At 45.6% G+C, this 17374-nt stretch overlaps 1 protein-coding gene across 4 annotated transcripts in view; it reads right to left on the bottom strand.

The window, feature by feature from the left end:
• The window catches only part of MAD1 (mitotic checkpoint family protein), a 161628-nt gene that overhangs the window by 46084 nt on the left and 98170 nt on the right, over positions 1 to 17374 (bottom strand). For all 4 annotated transcript variants that reach the window (XM_087383168.1, XM_087383169.1, XM_087383171.1 and 1 more), the window contains 2 exons: positions 13180 to 13257; positions 12332 to 12482 (listed from right to left, as the gene is read on the bottom strand). In XM_087383168.1, the coding sequence (XP_087239294.1) occupies positions 12332 to 12482; positions 13180 to 13257 (229 nt within the window). The remainder of the gene's footprint in view (positions 1 to 12331; positions 12483 to 13179; positions 13258 to 17374) is intronic.

The raw sequence follows: 17374 nt of genomic DNA, 5'->3' as shown, positions 1-17374 counted from the left end.
CACAGTGAAATGATTACAAGTTGCATCTGGGAGACCTTCCCTGCAACTGAGCACGCAGCCCCAATTCACTGAGCCTTCGCAAGGCTTTCAAGCATAGAACACCATCACATAAGTGCACTTAACCCATAGGCTCAATCCAAAGGCATTCTCTTTTCCGAGTGCAATTCCATTGGCTGTCCAGATGCAATCACACTGCACCCCAGCTGCACTCTCTTTGAGGTGTTTCCAAATGGCATTCACAAAGCTTTGCAAAGCTCCAAAATAAAATCAGCAAAGTACCCAACCAAAGAATGACTCATGTTGCACTGTCTGGGCACCTGTGAACCAAGAAAGAGGCGGCACACGAGGCCAACCAATAGCTTATGGCAAAAAGAAATTGCAGCAGCAAAATCACAACTCACCAAGCCCTAAGAACTCAAATCAAGTCCTCAATCGCCAAGAGGACATAGTAGCCAATGCCCAATTGCATTCTCAGCCAAATAGGAGTGCAAAGGCATGAAGAAAGAGCATTTACAAGAGCCGACCAGCAAGAATTCCACTGAAAAATGCGAAAAGAAGCACTTCTGTCGCGAAGAAGTGGGAGTTCTTGGGCTCAAAAGAAGTGTGCTTCAAAGAGGATTGCATTGAGAAGGTCTTGGAGAAGTTTCATCGCTGGAAAGTCCTCCAAAACTGAGAAAAACCAGTCAACCAATGCGTGGGACCACTCGAAATTCAATAGAAAGCTGTAGCTTTGCAAGAGGAGAGGCCCAAGAGGCTGTAGAAGCAAAAAGGTCCAAAAAAAGCGACTTTTGCAAATTCGACCAGCAAAAGAAGCGCTGAGCTCTACTTGTTCTACCAAACGCACGGAGGGAAAAGCATATCACTACGAAGGGGAGGCAGAGGGGAAGCCATCGCGCCAAACGGAAGTCGAGGAATCCAAACCAGTGTGGAGTTATGAAGAAAAACGGAATTCAGCTGAAGGAGGCTGAAAAGTCAGTCCAAAATCTCAACAAAGGGAAAAGATGAGAGAGAAAACTACACATGTGAAGTTTAGAAGGCCCAAGGTCCAGGAATAGCAAAGAAGCATGTAGAAGACACTAGAGCCACCTGAAACTCTAGGAGGGCCACTGAAGATACATGGCCCTCTAGGGGGGCCATTAAAAATGCCACGTCATCATTTTCCAACAACCACTCTTTTAATTCCTTGGAATGCCTTTGGGCCTGAGGATTAATTACGCTTATGTGCTTGGCACCATGTCGCATTTAATTACACATTATTAAGCCCACGCTTGAACTTTTAAAACCAAAGTTGTCACAGTCTTGTAGTACATTAGAATTTCATGCCCCCGTGACATACCCCTCTTGAAACAGCAAACCACACTTTGCTATCCCAAAACAGAGAAGTGAGCATGGAATAAACCATGAAAGAGTATACAAGAAAGCCGCATTTTTAATGGGCCCCCTAGAGGGCCATGTACCTTCAGTGGCCCCCCTAGAGTTCCAGGTGGCTCTAGTGCCTTCTACATGCTCCTTTGCCATTCCTGGACCTTCCTGGGCCTTCTAAACTTCACATGTGTGGTTTTCTCTCTCATCTTTTCCCTTTGTTGAGATTTTGGACTGACTTTTCAGCCTCCTTCAGCTGAATTCCGTTTTTCTTCATAACTCCACACTGGTTTGGATTCCTCGACTTCCGTTTGGCGCGATGGCTTCCCCTCTGCCTCCCCTTCGTAGTGATATGCTTTTCCCTCCGTGCGTTTGGTAGAACAAGTAGAGCTCAGCGCTTCTTTTGCTGGTCGAATTTGCAAAAGTCGCTTTTTTTGGACCTTTTTGCTTCTACAGCCTCTTGGGCCTCTCCTCTTGCAAAGCTACAGCTTTCTGTTGAATTTCGAGTGGTCCGACGCGCTGGTTGACTGGTTTTTCTCAGTTTTGGAGGACTTTCCGGCGATGAAACTTCTCCAAAACCTTCTCAATGCATTCCTCTCTGAAGCACGCTTCTTTTGAGCCCAAGAACTCCCACTTCTTCGCGACAGAACTGCTTCTTTTCACATTTTTCAGTGGAATTCTTGCTGGTCGGCTCTTGTGAATGCTCTGATGAAATCTCCTTTTTTGGCTACCCAGTCAAACTAGGGAGGAGGATTTAGATGTAGAGCAGTGATAGCGTACTATAGCAGTAGCTCATTGGGAGAGATAGGGACTTTCTCAAAGATTTCTATGAGAATGCTCACAAAGGCTTGGCACTTGGCACAGGTTGGGATATGGGTGGCTAGCTCCAAGCAGCCCAACAAGCCCTCCTTCTAGCCGACCCTGTTGCTCTTCTCCCCGCCTTGCTCCTGGGCCTGTTGCAGGCCATAATCCTGCCCACAATCCACAATCCATGCCATAACTGTGCCTTTCAGGTTGATAGGACTTTCAGGTCAGGTTGATAGGACTTTCAGGTTCCCATGAGTTATGTCCGAGGATCTGAATTGCTATCGTAATCGAAGCCTTGGATCATTGGAATATGGAGCAATACCAAGGTTTCTCCTTGGTAGGGGGTCCGCTTCGTTCAAATCCCATCACATGCCATTGAGGACAATCTATTAGTGCATCGAACGCTTGGATTGACGCATGGGAGGCATGATAAGAACGGGTTTTGAGAGGTTTTTCCAATCCTTGAGAGGTTTCTCCACTCCAAGAAAGGCCTCCCACCTTTCAGCCCGCAGCAAAAACAGCCACGAAAAGAAGAGATCGATGGCATCAACAAGTGCCGCGACCAGATCCATCGATCGATCTCGATCTCGATCCCTACCCCAGCTGCTTATTGTCCACACCCATGGTTCTGCCACGCGGCCCATTGGCTTGTCCTCTCGAATTTCAATCTCACATGAATTCTATGAAAATTTCCCCTTTTTTTTCCCAATGGTCAACTACGACACCTTGTGAAACAAGTGAGTACCAGTACTCGTGAGCACTACCTTAGGCTCTGCCTGCGCGCTTCAACCTTTCTTGCCGGTACCTCGTTTGGAACTTCAGGATAGGCTTGAGGATTGGACTCTCCATTCTTCCTCTTCTTCACCCTGTCCTTTGAAGCTCTCACATATCACAGTGCCTTCTCTATATAAAGTGTTGTTACCTCCGCCTTGGGTTTCTAACAGAGCCAATTTTGTTTGGCATATGGATCGCCCATCAAAGTGGTGGAGAAAGCGGCTGCATCTCCTTTGGCAATATAAAGTCCCTCTTCGGCAACAGCTTTTCCTCTGGCGAATCCTCCCACAGATGTCTACATTCTGCTAAATCTGTGCCTCACATTTTTTGGCACTGTCCACATACTTGTGATTTCCTCGCTCTCATTCGTCAGGGGCTTCGAGCAAGATTTCCTACTGTTGCTTTTGGCAGGTTCTTCTGGTTATTTGGTTTTCATCCCGCTAGACAGGGTTTTGATTTATTTTTTGCAGATAGACAGCACGGCTGTACTACAGCCTAGCCTAGCTTCAGCATCGTCAGCAGTATCATCATCATGATCTTCATCCTCAATACCACCCTTGGTGGCGGCAGCAACAATGCTGCAACCGTAGCGGTTTGCACATAGAAAGCACGGCTGTACTACAGCCCTAGCTTCAGCCTCAGCATCATAGCAGCAGCATAGTCGTTGTCATCTTCATCCTTGTCTCCACCCTTGGTGGCAGCAGCAGCACCATCATTGTACCGACACCAGTATTGATATCAGCAGCAAAGTCTGTATCCATGCCAGCCTCCACATGCCCCTCTAGCCCAACTACCATTCCCTTCTATAGTCATACTCTCTTTCTTGTCACCCCTACCCTTTAGCCATTCACCATTCCCTTCTATCTCCTGTCCCATTCACTCAGCCCCCCTTCGTACCCTATCTGTACCAATCCTATCAGATACATCAAGCACATTAGATTTCACCTGAGGCCGGGGAGCATCTTGTCATGGAGGTTCATCGCCTATGTGCACAAGAGCTTGATCACAATCATTTTATCAATAGCCTCGGTCAAGAGGTACTACAGCTTTTAAGGAGATTGCTGCCATAGCGACAACCCCGAGTAGTGGGCCAGCAGATGACGAGTAAACAGCCACCATGAAATCGGCTATAGTGGAAACTGCAACATGGGTAAACGTCGAGAAACAGAACTTGCAAAGGCCACCATTCTAGAGCAGCTGAGAGCCAATAATGCTGGGGGGAGGACCAGGAACCCCCCACCAAGACCTAGTTCTATCGCAACCACTTCCTGCAAGTATCAGAGGAGGGATTCATTATCAAACCCCAGTATCTCGAGGATAGAGGAGCATCTCATGCACTGAGGATTGCCATTGGTCAGATGCGGGTTTCATCCCATCAGCTGAGGATTGAGGCAGGGAGAGCAACGGGTATACCTAGAGAGCAGCGGATCCGCACGCTATGTATGTTGGGGGCAGTTGAGACAGAGGAGCATTTCCTTTGTGTTTGCCCAGCCTACTATGAGATTCAAGGACGCTACCACTGTCTCTACCTAGAGGGAAATGGCTTCGGTCCTTTGTCACGACTGATCCATTTCGACGACCAGGTCTGTATCAGACTCTATCCGATGGAGATGCGGCGACACAGGGAGGTGCTTCTACGACAGATCAGAGAGCAGCAGGGGTTAGTCAGACCACTACAGGACATAAAGGGTGACTGGGCACAGCGGCACGTCATAGACTTCTATACATTTGAGTCAGCCCCCGGACACAGTGGAGTGGAGGAAGAGGAGCTAGCCGATATGAGAGCAATCTGGATGAGCAGCCGGCACGGTACCGCCAAGAGAGGGACACAGAGGCCACATGTGCGACAGAGAGCCCCCAAAGTACACTCTACTGAGGTCCGACCTATCACAGCTTTCCTCAGAGGAGACCGACAGAGACGAGGGATCACTCTAGACATAGCCCAGAGAGTCCAGAGAGCGAGGAGACCGCGCCCCCCGCCACAGCTCGAGACAGCTCGACAGACGCAGATACGAGATATTTTCGCAGCCCACCAAAGAGCCATCACTTTACCAGGCTTCGGTTTCGTCCCAGCGCCTGAATAGATTGATTGATATGATATGATTATGATTATGATTCTGTTAGCATAGATTAGTACTCAGCAAGGGTCCTAGCGGACCCTTTGCTTCAGCCCACTCAGGCTTGTATGAGTTCGCTTTTCTGTGCGCTTTGTCCCATAGGCCCGCGAGGTCTCCCGAGGACGTTCATATATCTTTCTTTCTTTCTTTCTTTCTTTCTCAACATTAGAATCCAGGATCCCCTTGCACTTCTGCCATTGCCATGATGTGAATATCTTCGTGGCCTCCACCCTAGGAGTCCCAAAAGCATGGTATTGAGGGCGAATGGCACATAGGACGGGACCCTAGGTGGACTATGTGGATCAAGTGGAGTGGCAGTGCTTTACAGATCATCTCTCATCCGAATGATCTTTGTTGTAAGACGTGAGACACATTCCAGATACCTACGGATTCAGATGCGACGCTCCTCTCGCATAACGCTACTTCCCCCTTGAGACCTCACAATTTGCCAGAGCTCTACACGAGGAAGATGAGACTTCACATTATGCAGCCCTGCTTTGGGACATCATGGATTCTCGAGCCGCGGAGAAGTCCCCCTTGTTGGGGACTTCAAAGGGGGGACAAACATACATCAAGCATCACTTCTGGATTTTCAAGATGCTCGATTCTTTTCTAAGATATTGATCTAAATGAGGCAAGGATATCCTGAGTATTGGTAGGCGGGCGAGCCCTGTCACATCTTATGGGCACACTTTCTTGGACATGGGCAAGATGTTGGTGGCGTACAGATATTGTAGGCTATTGAGCTAAGGACAGCAGTGTGTGGATGAAATTGTAAATATGTTTTTTACTTTTTGCATGCTGATGAGTAGGCACATAGCTATGTACATAGCTAGTGGGTGATGGCTTTGAGTTATGGACACTCTCATAAAAGACTCTACACTGATGTAGATATTTTATTGAGATGCTAGATACTTCTACGGGGACTTTTGGGATATGATGAGATGCAGTGTTGGATGTTGAGACTCCAGAGCATAGAACGTACGAAAGAGAAAAAAATACAAATGACAAATATCATGCCCAACCCAAAAACGTAACACTGTAAAGTCATGATGTCCCCAATGGTTATCAATTGTGAGATTCCTCCAGGTGTCGGGATTGGTTCATTATGTATGATAGCCTGTGAGTGAATAAGCATCAAATGCTTGCATGGTAAGGGTGTGCATAAAGGTCGTATTTTGGGGCAATTAACGCTTGGGTGTGTGATTTGGGGGAAATGTCTTAAGAGTGGTAAAAATGTCACTGATGAGGTGGCAAATTATGCTGAGGTGGCTGGACTGATTGGGAAGGCATCTTGTCATATAAGCACTTACGTGTATTTGGCTGCGAGTGCTTTGCTCATGTACGCAAAGAACTGCGCACCAAACTGGACTCAGATTCAAGACCACGCATCACCTTCCGAGTGAGGTGGAGATGATACGCGAGTATCATTGCCTGGTCTGTTGGAAAAAGCACGCTTTTTGTTCGCCAAAACCAAGAGGAGTTAATAAATATCTTGATTGGTAACAACTCTAAGGACTTCTCGGCGAAAGTTTCTCGAACAACAAGCCCCCTCTCCTCTCAATACACCACACTCTGGCACTCTTATGCAAGCAAACTGTACGACATTCCTCCCCATCCATCATCCAACCTCTCCCCTTACCCTGCCCCACCCCTTGCACAACATTCACTGTCGGTGGCTTCAAACACATCATTGAAGCTCCATAAAAGCTGAGTGAAAGATCATGAGGAACTATGTACTAGATACATTGCATATGGAATTAGTACTATGGCCCCGAACTTAGCAAAGCTTTTCAACAAGCGGTTTGCACCGGTTTTCCCCACACCTGGACCCTTAGGACCATCACTCCCCTTCACAAGGCAAGAGATCCCATGAGCACAGACAACTACATGACCATTATGATTGGGCATGTCATGTCTAAGATCTATGCATCACTGCTCGACACATAGGTAGCCACTTTGCAGAGCTACACAAACTTAGACCCAATGAACAACTGCTGAGCTAACCACGCGACTCTAGATCGCATCCTCACACAGAAGCAGAGGGTTTATTGTTGCTTTGTGCATTTCGCAAGGCTTTTGACACAATGTGAAGAGCTCACCATATGCAAGATCTAGGATACGGTCACGACACCATTTAGGCAATCATGACACCCTATGAGAGGGTTTCAGGTAGGGTTTGGACAGCTACAAGGCAGATAGAGGAGATCAAGAGCATTATCAAGGTCAAACAAGGTTGTCCACTATCACCAACACTATTTGGCCTCGACATTGATGAGCTTGAGACCTTCATCAAGAAAAACCAAGGTTATGATCTTTAACACAAATCGGGAAGCCATGCACAAAGAGCAATTCACATTGGATGGATTATCGGTGGACATTGTCGCATTCAACACATACCATATTTTCACAAAGTGAGCCCATATCTGGGCCCATGAATCTGTGTTTAGTCTTAGGCTGGGATTGATGATACTCCCTCTGTGCCGATGTTGCTGCGAATGCAAGCCCGATTGAGCAAGGGATACACTCACTTGCTAGACTTGGGCTACAATACTTTCACTCTCATTTCCAAGATCCTCGGACTAAGTCTCTTCTCTTTGACTCCTTGGTCCGCATATATGGCAGCCTTTATTGGGGGCTTGATCTATCAGAGGTGGACTAGGCCCAAGTAGAAAGGCTATTTGTTCTCTTAGGGTATTTACACACTGGCCCTGCACCCAAGCTTAGGCAAGCAATGGGCGGCCAAAATTGGCTGCCCATCAAGTTCGACTAGTGGATATGTTTGGCAAATCACCCTCGATCTGTTACCACCCTTATTATTACAGATGATAGACAGTAAGCCATCCGTCCCACATTAGATCATTTTGGCTGAGTTTGGATAACTCCACTACAACTTGACGCAATATTCCATGTGATTGCATACCTCTATCGAGTCAGGGATTGTGGCTCCTTGCCTCAAGCCGACACAACTTACCATGGTTGGCCTTTCATCATCCATGACTTTAGCAAACTGAGGGCGATTAGAGATGTTGGTAAGCATGTACATGCAAATGATTTGAGAATCTAGGGCTCCACATGGACAAACTACCCCCTTTCATTTGAGGTCCCTTCTGTTCCGCTCACTACCAAGAGGCTAACCACAATATCCAGGAGTATCATGTACACCTCGAGCTTCCTGTGAAGCTCCGCTTCTACACGGATCACTGCTTATAGAGATCAGAGGGCTTCATCAAATCGCCAGGCTACACATGGATCCACCTTTCCCATTCTTTGAGGATATCGATCAGGCAATTTCGCCTTTCATCACAAGGACTACGCATCGAGAACAGACGAGCAGAGGGCATACCTAGAGAGGGTCACATCTATACTCTCTGTGGTCTACAAGAGATTGAGTCAGAGGAGCACTTTGCTTTCAAATGCCATGTGTTTCTGGCACTCTCCAACCTACTATCGCACCTGCATCTCAGATGTTTGGCAGCTTTCATTCATGAGGACGTATGACCCAGAGACCAGCTATTGATCAGGGCGCATAGGCACATAGACGAGATCAAGTTGTCCATCCAGATTCCATTCAAAGTGTCATCTTGTTGAGTTTTCTCAGTCAAATGGCATGGGCTCGCATGCCCCAAGAAGATGTCGTAGCCAAGGCACAGAGTAAGACGTACGACACCCGTTCACGTGTCACTGCATAGATAAGCCTCGAGAATTTTTTCTGCATGTTCTTAATTTGAGCCTTTATAGCATGCTATGGGGAGAATCTGCTCTTCATATGTCTCGAGTTATGCGAGATTGAAAGGAATGGACCTTCTTCAAAGGCAAAAGGGGAAGTATGGGTGCTTCTTCAAATCTCAGACACAGATTACTGGAAGGTGATGGATAGCTTGACAGCTCAGTGAGAGTTCGTGGTCTAGGTTATCTGGAGATATTCATTTGGTGCGGACCTTGCCAAAGGAAGAACGGGTTGAAACAGATCCTCAGAGCATGGTGCTTGGAAGCCTCCAGGTTGTTCACTTATTATGAGGGGGACAACTGGAAGATCGTGGCGGTTGGATTTCTCGAGCTCGAAGGTGGGAACATGAATGAAGGTGGTGGTGCCAGGCTGTGCTACCAGAGATGGACCTGTGTACCAGGATGGTGTGCGCAAGCGGAACCAGAGGCATGGCCAATGGGGGTGACTATGGCACTTGTCTAGCATAGGCCACAACGGAGCATGCATACGGATCGTCAGCGCTCTACCACAGGTCTTATGCCGCCACATCCCCATACATCACCGGAGCCTCCAGTGGACTTAACTTCTCCGCCAACATCCAAAGGATAACCAAAATGACACCACACCATAGCTGATTTTGCTCCTCGTGGGCTCAGACACTTCGCACTTTGCACTAGTGCTTCTATGTTTAGGTTGCACTTGTCTTGGGCGTAGATGCCCGCATAGAGGCTCCAACCCTTCAACCCATTGTATCTGGTTTTTTCAATCTCATAGACCCTTTGGTCTTTGGAAGACTTTTACTGAACTTTCTTTCTTTTGTTCTTTCTCTAAACTCTAATCTTTTTTTATCCTGTGTATGTGATGTCATTTTCAGTTTCCATGCTTATTCAAAATTCTAAGTTTTATTAGGTAATTCATTGAATATACACTTCCAATATATCATAACTCTGATAGCATCTACACCTTCACGCTGAAGAAAAGTAATGATTAGGTCCAGGAGGATCCAAAAAGCAAGCATGCGGCACATGCTAATATGACGTTGATAGGTCAAAAAATATAGTAAGCTCTTGTGCACTGTACATAATAAAGGGTAGGCACATAGATATGCACTTTTATGTTTTGGTATGGGTTATGAGATACCAGAGACTACTTCTGGAACTATGATGAATGACTGTATATATTTCAAGATTTAAAAAAAATGTTTTTTTGCAGGGGCACATGGAAAATGATGAGAAGCAGTGTGGGTACACCCATATCCAGAGCAATTGTGGTATCCAATGTGTGACAGAGTTTTTTGTGTGTGACTTAATAAATGTTCTTTTATTACCTTGTGTCTTGGGTTTCCTTTGTTATGAGTGGTTTCCATTTGTTGGGGCTCATATGAGTATCCCGTGTGTCAAGGATGGGTTCATTATATGTGATAGATTGTGGGTAAGTGCTGGCTTGAAGGGAATGTACATTACATGTGAATGTGGGGCATTTTTTGCCTTGGTGTATGTTTTTTGGGAAAGGAAAAGAGAGTGGTTTAATTCATGAGATGAGGTGGCCAGCAAATGTGGGAGTTTTGCATGGATGTGCAACATGGCTACGTGATCAAGTGAAACGCTCAAAGGAAGTGGGGAGCTGCCATGTTACGTGATGGACCATTGCTAGAGTTTCCAAAAGGGTGATGGATCCGTGGCTGTCTCAAGGAGGGGGTTGGCATGCAAATGGCGGAGAGCCTAACATTGTAGAAGAGGAGAAGTGTGATGGGAGAAGGAAGGAGTGTGGTTGCAAGAAACGCAGTTCAGCGTGACGTCCTAGTCTTCTTCAACAATGGTGTTCTAAGGAAACTAGACTCATCGTGAGAGTAATGAAAGGTCAGTTGCTGATTGTGATTCATTCTAAGGGAATTGAACGACTTCTTTGCAATACGTTCTTATTGTTGTGATCGTTTGCTGATTTAATCGTGGGATATTTCCTGAGAAGAAGGCTTGAGTGACAGGCTAGTTCACAACAATGGTTTCACGATCGAAGGGAAAATGGTCTTGCTATTGAATTCAAAGGTGATCCTATGTCATTCTCTGATTGACTTTGATTTCCTGATAGTAAGAGAGAAGAACAACTTGCTGCTAGTGTCGTTCGTTCGTTGGTGTGGCGTGCGAACGATCAGCATGCCAAATGATTGATCGAATTGCTTTGAGTCAAGAGTTTGTCAGGTTGCTGGCTGAATTGCTAGATTTGAGAGTTCATTTGAGATTCTCCTTGGCTGCTCTTTTGAAGTGACTGGATGGCGATAAGACAGAGGCAGTTTAATACAGGCGCTGATTTGTCTATGGATCTACCTACAACCACGTGATTGGTGGGTTGCTGAGTTGACGAGGAAGCTTGATCGCTGACTTGTGTACGTCATTAAAAGAGTTCTTTGGCTGACTCCATGTGCAATTTGGTCTGAGACAAGAAGACATCTGTGAAGGTGTACGTGGTTGGTTCCTGATGCAGATATAGAGAGACTTTTCCTAGTGAGCTGTGGGTTCATTTCCTATATTTTAATGTTTCTTGTGCTGTCAGAAGGTGCTTGTGGGTGTTACGTTATCCTGAGATTGCTTTTTTTTTTTTGGATTGGTGGTTCGTGGGCTTTTTGCTTTGTGTCTGGGAAAGATTTCAATGAGTTTGTGTCTGGCACGATTCCTGTATTTTTGGATCCACACTTTGGATGGTGTGCTAAGCTACTGTCACTAAGAGCCAGAACACACTGCAATTCTGATTCCATGATTGCCCCAGCCTCAATATCTTCCAGTCTAAAGATTATCTATTGTTTTTAGCCGTGTTCCTCTTTTGTTTTATCAACGTATCAACGTAGGGCATCGAGAGAAGAGCATCCCCTTCTTTCGTTACACGGTCAGTAATGCCAGGAGATTTCAGCTCAGTAGTAGAGCTTGGAGGATTTTCAGTCACTTTGCCCACTCCCCATTCTTTATGACATGGGGCTCTGTGGCTTGGCTTTCTCTTACAGGGCCTCAAGTATTTTATGAGAGACTTGACTCCTCTTGGGCCATTTTGGTTCGACGTCATTAGATTGAGTCATGTTCGTTTGATGTGGTACCACACCTTCCTTTTACAGATGTACATGCCTCTGTGGATACTTCTTGGGAGATTTTAGCGAGCATAGCATCCTGGCATATCTGGAGAGCCAGATGCACAGAGGTTATGGAGGGTACTCAGGTTCATCCCTCGCACACTTTGGCTAGTATCTGGACAGACACCGTACATACTTTGATGGCCGTTTGGATGAGTATGTAGGGAGACTCCCATGCAGCCTCAGCTAGGAGGACTTCTTTCTTCAGGGAATGGAAGGATTCTCCTTTCTTCTCTAAGACCCTTACAAGGTTGAGGTGGCACTTTCAGCCTCAGCCTTGGTTGTTTTCCACCTCACTTTGAGGGGGTTTTATTTTTCCTCATGATTTCATGATGTTGTATTTCCGCTCAGAGCTTGCTCTAGCGAGTTTCTTTCTTACTTAATAGAAGTCTCTTTTTTGCAAAAAAATAAAACAGGAATTTATATCTAAATGTTGGAATGTACCTGAGCTGATCTTGTTATGTTGTAAAGTGCCCAATTTTTCACGCAGATTTTGGATTTCTAACAGCAGGGCCTGCTTCTCGCTATTGATGTCCAAGTTCTCTACCATATGAAGAACCTTTGTGGAGGACGGGTCAAAATCTCCACGTCCCAACTGCAAACATGAAAATTGTGATTAACCCCATTTCTATTTACATAGCCAAAAAGCTAGGAGAGAAATGCAAATATAGTAATGATAGCCATAACCCAAAAGCAATGCCAATCTCAAATGTAATAACTATTATGGAGAACCACCCTAATAGATTTTGGTTTTCTACTTCATAATATATCTGCAGGACTTAGTTCATGTTCGCCATAGTTCAAAGTCAGATGCTAGAAATAATCTCCCAAGGGGTAGCATCGACCGAACTATAAAGTGTCTCCATTGAGCTCAATAGATTTTACATCAATTAATTATTGGTCTCTAAATTATATGCATTGCTTTCAATGAGCAATTGAGCCCATAAATGATCACATCAGTTGTTTCTTTGCAAAAAAACATCCTTGCAGCTCTCCACAACGTTGTGTAGTTTTTGTTAGCCTATGCTTCAATGAAGTAAAGAATTACACAATCACATTGAAGTAGATTTGGATTCAGCATTCCATTGTAACGCTGACCTCTGGTTCTCATAATTATCCTACAGTTCTTGAGCCTCCTATAATATGTGAAAACAAAGATGATATCTTTCTATTGTTCTCATTCCACTATTTTATCAATCATAGCTCCATTTTGCTTTCAGCATTTCATGTTGCTTTCAGTATCTCATAGAACCTATTTCTGGAAGCAGTGTGTGTTCCAAAAAAGCACCCACCCTCATTTCTGCCTTTGCAAGGTCAGACCTTAAGACTTCTCCTTCTCGCTGAAGATCCAAAATCAAGGCCTCCAATTCCTGTTTGAGACAAAGAAAGCATAAATACAATGTCAAACAAGCATCAGCTATTGTAAAATAAAGATTCAAAGACTTGATCAAAGACTCAACATTAAAACAAAGCATTTCCAAGCACCCACAACCTGCTCCCCTCAGCTTGCTTCATTGGCCCTTATTACACTCAGCACTTTATGCACTTGACCTATTTCAAATGCACTTTATCTGATGGCACCAACCACTGCATCCACAAGACAATCCCAAAAATATGTCTGCCACTGTCTACGAGTAATGGACCATGATCAACAGTATGACACAAGGGTTCCAACTAATGCCTAGTATGGAGAACCACGTATGATGAAGTTTACTGCATCCTTGCCACTGGAAAAACAACTTCAGATATGTAGCATTGACTAATCCGATCAGAAAAGGATGGCTACTCTCAATGTGAAATTGTATCGTCAATGTTCTTCCACTATTTCATTTGCCAGCTAGTACCTTTCTAGAAAACAATTCTAACCCATCCACCTTCCATTTAACTTAGTATCTCGTATGGCATGCTGAGGCCAAGACTGGGTGAGTACATTGGTTTTAATGAAAACTCTTTGGATCCAAACTTTGAATTGTTGTAAAATCCAGATGCATGAAAAAACAGATTGATGTCTTTCTCTTCCCTCCACAATCATCGCCCTGAGGGTAAACTTATTAGATATCAATGCTCCACTCTCGTGTAACTACGCGGGAACCAGCTAACTCTACTTGTAAGCCCCCCATATGAGGAGAAGGCATTTGAGTAGCTCGGTTATTCGGTAGGTCCTGGTTTGGACACCAGATGGGGGCCATGTGTGGCCTGATGACAGAGTTGGCACACTACCAACTAGGCTACATGCAAGTGCGGGAAGACATCCCATGACTGACCGCATTGAGGGTAGACGAAGCAGTTCCCGGGGCAGCCCACTCTCGGGTTGCGGGGCCCGTTTGGAGCCCCAGAAGATCCCGGATGGCTCTATTGTGTGCACCGGTTCTATAGTGTGGTCGGTGGCCTATTCCGGGACCGACCCCCAGTCAACCGTTTTGGGCAGATTGGGTCGGTCACCCAATTGGATCTAACCGACTACGACTAGTGGCTATATAAGAGCAAGCCCGTGAGGCCCATTTCATCACTGGCTACAGCAACCCTGATTCTTTAGTATCCAGCCTCCGTCCTCTATTGTTTCCAGCACGCCATCGAAGCTTCTCTCACAGGAGTGCACGGCTGGGAGGCAGCACCATCTATTATATCAGTTCTACAGTAATCAAATTTTTGATTCTCCATACTATCTGTTTTCTCTCTTGCATACGAGATCCTGTTATCTGTTGAGCACAGACGTTGTATTGTTTTCTTACATGGTATCAGAGCCTGGACTCTAGCAAGAAGATTTGGTAGTGTGTTTCTGTTTACGAGCAGATTGTGAGAGATGGCCCAGCCTACAAGACTGCGAATCCCACCGTTCGGCAAAAGTGGAAAGTTGGACGGCACTAACTATCCACTCTGGAAGTTCAAGATGAAGACCATCCTAAGCGCATACGAGCTCCCGGGCCATTTCAGTTCGACATCATCGGGTTGAGCTCTGCTCGTTGGATGTGGTTACACACCGTCCTTTTACAGCTGTACATGCCTCTGTGGATACTTCTTGGGAGATTATAGCGAGCATAGCAGCCTGGCATATCTGGAGATCCAGATGCACAGAGGCTATGGAGGGTACTCAGGTTCATCCCTCGCACACATTGGCTAGTATCTGGACAGACATCGTACACACTCTGATGGCCGTATGGACGGGTATGCAGGGGGACTCCCGTGCAGCCTCAGCTAGGAGGGCTTCTTTCTTCAGGGAATGGAAGGATTCTCCTTTCTTCTCTGAATCTACTACAGGGTTGAGATGGCACTTTCAGCCTCAGCCTTGGTTTCTTTCCACCTCACTCTGAGGGGGTTTTTTATTATCCTCATGATTTCATGATGTATTCCGCTTTGAGCTTGCTCTCGCGGGTTTTTGTTCTTACTTAATAGAAGTCTTTTTCATGGAAAAAAAAAAAAAAAAAAAAAATAAGCGCATACGAGCTTTGGGATACTGCTACTGGGGTGGACGTGAAGCCGGTTGCAAGACCGGATCCAGCCAATGCAGGACAACAGATAGTACCAAGTGCGGATGAGATTCTCGCGTGGACAAGAAGAAATGCAGATGCACTGTGTTCTATTTTCTGCAGTGTAAGTGACTCTGTCATGGCGTTAATTCAACATGTCACCACAGCGGAGGAGGCATGGACGGTCTTGAAAAATCAGTACGAGACCATGAATCAGACGCGAATTCAGAATCTGGAGACTCAACTCGCGAACGAGAAATTGTCTGAATCTGAAGCGGCGGAGAACTTCATCACCAGGGTGAAGAATTTGCGCGATCAGATGACTGCGATTGGTATCACCATCACCAGCGAGAATCTAGCACGAAGGTGCATACAGATTCTCCCACCAAAGTACAACGGTCTTGTTACGGCACTGAATACGCAAAACAGAAATCCGTCCCTCAACTTTGAGGATTTCAGCGCGATGCTTTTGAAGGAGGAGATGCGTCAAAAGACGAGGACTGGAGACGATTCGGCTTTCCATGTTGGATCAAAGAAAGATAAGGGTAAGGACTCTGGTAACCCATCTTCTTCTGATAATAAAAAGAGAAAGAAGAAGATCAAGTGCGTCTATTGCAACAAGGTAAGGCACAAGCAGAATGAGTGCCGAAAGAAGATTACAGATGAGAAGAACGGAGTAAAGAAAGAGTCCAGCAACAGCACACAAACAGTACTAGTAGAGCTGTTCGTAGCAATTGAGGAGATTTGCATGGAGGCAGTTCATGTACCTGCGGATGAACCTTGGATTATTGACAGTGGTGCATCGCGCCACATGACCAGTCGACAAGATTGGTATATCTCTCTACAGCCGGTAGGGAATGACAACCTGGTAGCAGTTGGCAATGATGCAAAATATCCAGCAAAAGGAGAAGGTACGATTGCTCTCAAGTCAGATGGAGTTGTAAAACAGTTGTCCGATGTTCTTTATGTACCAGATATCAAGAGAAACTTGTTGTCCATTTTTGCGATCACGGATCGGGACCTCAAAGTTCAATTCGATAAGAATGGCACACAGATTTTGGATCTTCAAGGAAAGATCGTTGGTAAAGATACACGGCGCAACAACATCTATGAACTCTCAGCTTTCAGTGCTCGGGCCGATGTGAAGAACACTAAGCTGTGGCATGAGAGGTTTAGTCATCTAAACCTTAGTTCTTTAAAGGAGATGCATAAAAGTGGAATGATTGTAGACCTATCAGAAATTACAGAGCTGCCCGATGTATGCGAAGCTTGCATGATGGGCAAGCAGCACCCGTAACCCTTTCCTAAAGAGGCCAGCAGGGCAAAGGCTCCTCTAGAGCTCATTCACACGGACCTCTGCGAAAAGATGGAGATAGAAGCTTTGGGTGATTCCTACTACTTCACGACGCTGATCGATGACTACAGTAGAAGGATATGGATATACTTCCTGAAGACTAAAGACGAGGCTTTTAGTAAGTTCAAGGAATGGCATGTAATGGTCGAGAAAGAAACGGCGAGAAAGGTGAAGAAGTTGAGATCACACAGAGGTGGAGAGTTCACATCAAGTGAATTCGAAAGTTACTGCAAAAGTCACGGGATCAAGAGGCAGAAACCCTTGCCACATACATCACAGCAAAATGGAGTAGCAGAACGCAAGATGCGCGTCATCTGCGAAATGGACAGGAGTATGATGAAAGGGAAAGATTTGCCAAAAACTTTCTGGGCTGAAGCATGTAACACGGCAGTTTACATTCTAAATCGTAGCTACACGAAGGCTGTGAACGGGATGACTCCACTGCAGGCCTTTTGTGGTAAGAAACCTTCAACTACACATTTCAGAGTTTTTAGATGTGACTGATTTGTGCATGTCCCTGATGCTAACAGGACCAAATAGAAACCGAAGAGCCGGAAGTGTATTTTCTTGGGCTACAGTGAAGAGGCGAAGGGTTACCGTCTCTATAACCCTGTTACCAAGAAGGTAATAGTAAGTCGCGATGTGGTCTTCTCAGAACAACCACAT

This window comes from Dipteris shenzhenensis, chromosome 12, assembly GCF_047967505.1.
Source record: "Dipteris shenzhenensis isolate YYH24624 ecotype China chromosome 12, Dip_SZ_1.0, whole genome shotgun sequence".
NCBI lineage: Eukaryota > Viridiplantae > Streptophyta > Polypodiopsida > Gleicheniales > Dipteridaceae > Dipteris > Dipteris shenzhenensis.
This window is presented reverse-complemented; position numbering and strand designations above follow the sequence as displayed.